Raw genomic sequence first — 4,238 nt, forward strand, 5'->3', positions numbered from 1 at the left:
TCCAGAGATAACTAAATGGCTTTTTTAGGCACCGCGATACAACACCTCCAGAGTAATGACGCCAATTTTTAATCACCCTGTATATGCAGCACTAGCTTGAATATTTTTATGCCGGCTCGAGTAAGTTGGGTTGTCTACACGTGTACTACATGTACGATGTCCACATTTGACTGATACAGTGTGGGTACAGTTTGGAATTTTATAAAAAAAATTATTTCAAATTGGAAAGTGCTAGACGACTTTGCTTCAAGCGACTATAGTCGGCGATAAATTTAAATATTAGATTCAAAACGTCAATAGCAGCTGTCATGTGAGAATAGTTTAATCCGATCCGCATAGATTCTGCCAAATGTTCAACCCTGACACTTTCAACCACAAAAAACACAACATCAATGTGACAACATCCATTTGGGCACAGATAAAGACAAATTTTTGACAACATTTGTGGCTTGATGTTTTGATCGCAAGTGAACTTTCAGTTTTTAATCTCAGATTTCTCTACTTTCGGTAAGAATCTTGACGATTTATCTAAATTATTTTCACTGTTTTTATTCATGAAGCTTAATGGTTGTAGTTTTTGCCCGAATGTTTTAGATTTTTTTGTCATTGAAGTGTCTAGTTTTTTCAAACGTTCGTTTTGTTCGACCTTTGGCAATCATCGTTAGTATTTTCTCTGCATTCCATATTCAACGAAATTACTTCCCCACTAAACATGTACCCAGTTATTCAAAACATATTTTGTATAAGCTTTCATGGATTAATGGATTATTGTACGATTCCTTAATGTGAGTGTTGACACAGGGGGTCCTGCAGGTAAACATTTTCCTAATGAGCTGGCTGAAAGCAGCATTGAAGCATCCATAAAGAAGAGATTTGTTTTCAATTTGTGACTGTTTTCCCCGTCACTACAATGGCTCCACACAACAAATGCTGTGAAGATGCCACTCACAACCATGATGAGGCTGAAAGGGGCATCCAATACAGTTTGTACACTAAAATCAACACCAACGATTTAGAGTGTTTGAATGAAATGGTTCGCGATTCCGGAAAAACGGTGTTTAAGGCGTGGGAGAACAGATTGAACAGAGATATGGTGAGTTCTTTGCCTGATAATGTTCAGAGCTTGGACTTTAATCAGCGGCCTTAGTTTGTACAGTCTGATATGGATGAAGAGCTTTTGTTTAACATTCCATTTGTTGGCAATGTGAAGCTGACGGGAATCATCGTTATTGGTGATAGTACGGATGCTCATCCATCTAGAATGAGACTGTAAGCTGGTGAAAACTAGATTTCAGTACTGCGTCCAGACACTGAGATTTTTTTTTTAGTTTCAAAAATCGCGAATTTATGACTTTTGATGATGTCGCGTGTGAAGCAGATCAGGAATTCGAATTGCAAAAGGACACTGAAGGGGTTTTAGAATACGCAACCAAGTAAGGAACTAGAGAACGTGTAGATTTTTTCGAAAAACGATCTTGTTTTAGAATAGTGACTTTCAACAATGTCAACCATCTCTCCATACATTTCCCTAGTAATTTTGGCGAAGCCTTCACTGTTATTTACTATATTGGACTGAGAGGGCAATTTACTGAAGCCCACAGACATGGGGTTACAATTTGCAATTACGAGCTAAGACCCAACATGTCTGATCACAAGAACCCTTTGAGCGACAACGTAAACTCGCCGATAGCCTGACTGGAAGTCCACAATCCACTGAAAATACCTTTATAATTATTGTCTGTACATTATCATTTTTGGTGTAATTCAGCTGTCTATTTATTGCTACACCTTTACAGATATTACTGGTGTTTTCAATTTATCCCCGGCCACTAAGAACCCACTCCCTTAGCCTCAATCATTTATTTAAAAAAAAATGTTGGATACATATTACGAACAATGTTATTTATCATTTATTTGAGGTACTTTCCTTAGCGTTCTGTAGTGCCTGAGTAATGTATAATTTTGCCAAAGACTGAGAGCAAAACTGCGAAACTGCTTGACTGTATGTGTTGATTTGTCCAGCTATAATCATGGGGTTCAACCTGGGTGGAACCGGATGTGGCTTGAACAGTTTGTTGAGGTCTTCTTCGGGCAGAGGAGCCTCGTCCTTGGCAACTCTAGCAGCATTTTCTTGAGCCCTCTTTTGCAGGTAGCGGTGCTTGTCCTGCTGCTGCCTGCTAACCAATTGCTGGAATCGGTTAAACTTGATGGCTTCCTGGTTGAGCTCATCTACGCGATCCATCAGGCTTCTCAATTGGTTCTCTAATACGGTTGCGGTGCCCAAATCCAGAAACTTCGAACCCTCGTCTTTCGGGACGAGCTCATTCAGCTCTGACATCATGATGTTGGTCAATGGGGAGTTCTTGATCAAGAACGGAACTTCGGTGAACAGATTCTCAAAGCCCACCTTCAACTTCAGCAGGGCTTCGGGCGTGTATTCGCCCTCCTTGTACATTTCGATTGCTTGCGGAGTCAGGCGATATGCCTTGAGTGTTAGGAAGCCTCTGGCCGACTTCTGAGTGTCGTAGATAACAACTACAGACTCTTCAATCGATGTCTGATAGTGGTACTGAGATTCCAGGAGCGGGAGACTCAGAAAGTTGCCTACATCGGCGCTCTGGTACCATCCGACATGAAAATGGTCGACATTTACTCTGCGAAGGCGGCGCATCATTGCAAGCTGGTACTCTTCTTCATCCATTGTCTCATCGCTCTGTTTGGGGAATGGGAAGCAATTGGTTATTTCCAGTCGATTGTCCACCACTAAGCCCAGCAAGGCGCCTTGGGCAATGTCCATGTTGGTCGTAGATTCTTCATGGCAATGCTTCACTATCTTCATTACAGCCTGCATGAGGTAAAATAAGGAGTTGAGCCACAACAAACAGGGCGGTTTCAGTGAAAACTTACCAGGCCATCGGCTTGGACGTAGTTGATAGTTTGATTGCTTTCTACTGGACGCCTGGATCCAGATGAACGGGAAGCCATGATTTTTCGTTGCTTATTAATAGTTTTTTTTGCAGAAAAGACACTGGGTTTATCCTCAAACTGCAGAACGTGTCGAGATTGGATGTGACTGACAGTGACAAGACTGAAATTTGGTTAGGGGCAGCCAATGTTGCCCAGTCGGAGTTCGGGTGAGCGGGCGCAGCAAGCTGTGTGGTGACAGAGATGGAAAGCAGTGCTAGTGCCGCACACAAAAATACAAGTACCTGATTTTTATTTATTTATTTGTATGTTAATTTGTTTAGTTATTTCTACGTGAATCTTAGTTTTAATATAACAGGATATTTTTGCAGAAATTTTTTAAACTTAATAGCAACTTTTACTGTATTTGCAGGCACGATTTGCAACGGTTTTGAACAAATTTTAAGTTTTTTTAATATTAAACTGACAATAAATGCTCATTTTCCTGTTAAATATCGTGATTTTAAAATGGCATTTCGTTTCTAAACCAAAAAATGTTCACATGTCTTTTAAAAATAACTGACTGTGAACAAACTACTGAAGCTGCTACTTGAAGGGTGTTGTTACTTGGGATTATCGAAGGGTTTAGCAAAAAATTGAGTTAATTTTTTGACGAATTTATTAATTTATTTAATAAAAACGAAGCGGCATTCAAACCAGTACTAAAATAATATCTTTATATGTTATATCATAAATAAAAGCTGGATATTAACACATACTATATATGGATGTCGGATGGGACATTACAATTAATATTAACCATTCTACCAAAATATATGTAATTATTATTACTAATAGCACACGTGGAACATTTCATTAAATCTTGAGTAACGCTACAACACATGTATAACTAGGGTTTTTCTTCATAGAAATATAAACAAATCTGCAAATCGCTTGCAAACACTAACATTGATCAGTCGTTTCAAAAAACTTCTTTCTTGCTATATCAAATTTCAACGGTTAAAGTGGAAAGTAAAACAGGGACTGAAATGTTGCACTCCCGCTTAAAACACAACGTGGAAGTTCGTTTAAATGTAGATTGGCCGGCAAGATCTCCAGATTTACCTCGTTTGGACTTGGAGAGTTAAATAAGAACGTTGAAAGCGTTTTTGTTATTATATTTAAATGGGAAAAGCTTTTCCGAAATTGCTCAGATCCTTGTAAAGTTGCCTCAAATTTTGCTACTTTTTGCAATTCCGTACACTGTTTCGCTAGATGGAAAATTTGATGTAACAAAAACTGTACACAATTTAACATCTATAGCCTTCAAATAT

At 38.9% G+C, this 4,238-nt stretch overlaps 2 protein-coding genes across 4 annotated transcripts in view; one reads left to right on the top strand and one right to left on the bottom strand.

The window, feature by feature from the left end:
- The window catches only part of LOC109538653 (PITH domain-containing protein GA19395), a 3,926-nt gene extending 2,127 nt beyond the window's left edge, over positions 1-1,799 (top strand). Inside the window, exons 1-5 of one of the 3 annotated variants that reach the window (XM_019906003.2) lie at positions 242-507; positions 802-1,093; positions 1,148-1,269; positions 1,329-1,433; positions 1,485-1,763. In XM_019906003.2, coding sequence (XP_019761562.1) covers positions 911-1,093; positions 1,148-1,269; positions 1,329-1,433; positions 1,485-1,695 — 621 coding nt within the window. In that variant the 5' untranslated portion in view covers positions 242-507; positions 802-910 and the 3' untranslated portion in view covers positions 1,696-1,763. Of the gene's footprint in view, positions 1-241; positions 508-801; positions 1,094-1,147; positions 1,270-1,328; positions 1,434-1,484 lie in introns of those variants that run through there. The other 2 variants (XM_019906004.2, XM_048665296.1) reach the window with 2 other exon arrangements.
- Positions 1,800-1,845: 46 nt separating this feature from the next.
- On the bottom strand, positions 1,846-3,095 carry LOC109538652 (eukaryotic translation initiation factor 3 subunit H). The gene is made up of 2 exons (XM_019906002.2): positions 2,908-3,095; positions 1,846-2,845 (listed from the first exon to the last, which is right to left on the bottom strand). The coding sequence occupies exons 1-2, from the start codon at positions 2,983-2,985 to the stop codon at positions 1,907-1,909; spliced, it is 1,017 nt and encodes a 338-aa protein (XP_019761561.1). The 5' UTR covers positions 2,986-3,095; the 3' UTR covers positions 1,846-1,906.
- Positions 3,096-4,238: the final 1,143 nt, after the last annotated feature.

Source organism: Dendroctonus ponderosae, unplaced genomic scaffold (genome assembly GCF_020466585.1).
Source record: "Dendroctonus ponderosae isolate FM_Combo_2020 unplaced genomic scaffold, Dpon_F_20191213v2 Dpon_F_20191213_3, whole genome shotgun sequence".
Lineage (NCBI taxonomy): Eukaryota > Metazoa > Arthropoda > Insecta > Coleoptera > Curculionidae > Dendroctonus > Dendroctonus ponderosae.

Coding starts and splice junctions, on each gene's coding strand:
- LOC109538652 (XM_019906002.2), bottom strand. CDS start 2,985: ATGGCTTCCCGTTCATCTGGATCCAGGCGTCCAGTAGAAAGCAATCAA. Junction 2,846..2,907: donor ACGTCCAAGCCGATGGCCTG/GTAAGTTTTCAC, acceptor TACCTCATGCAG/GCTGTAATGAAGATAGTGAA.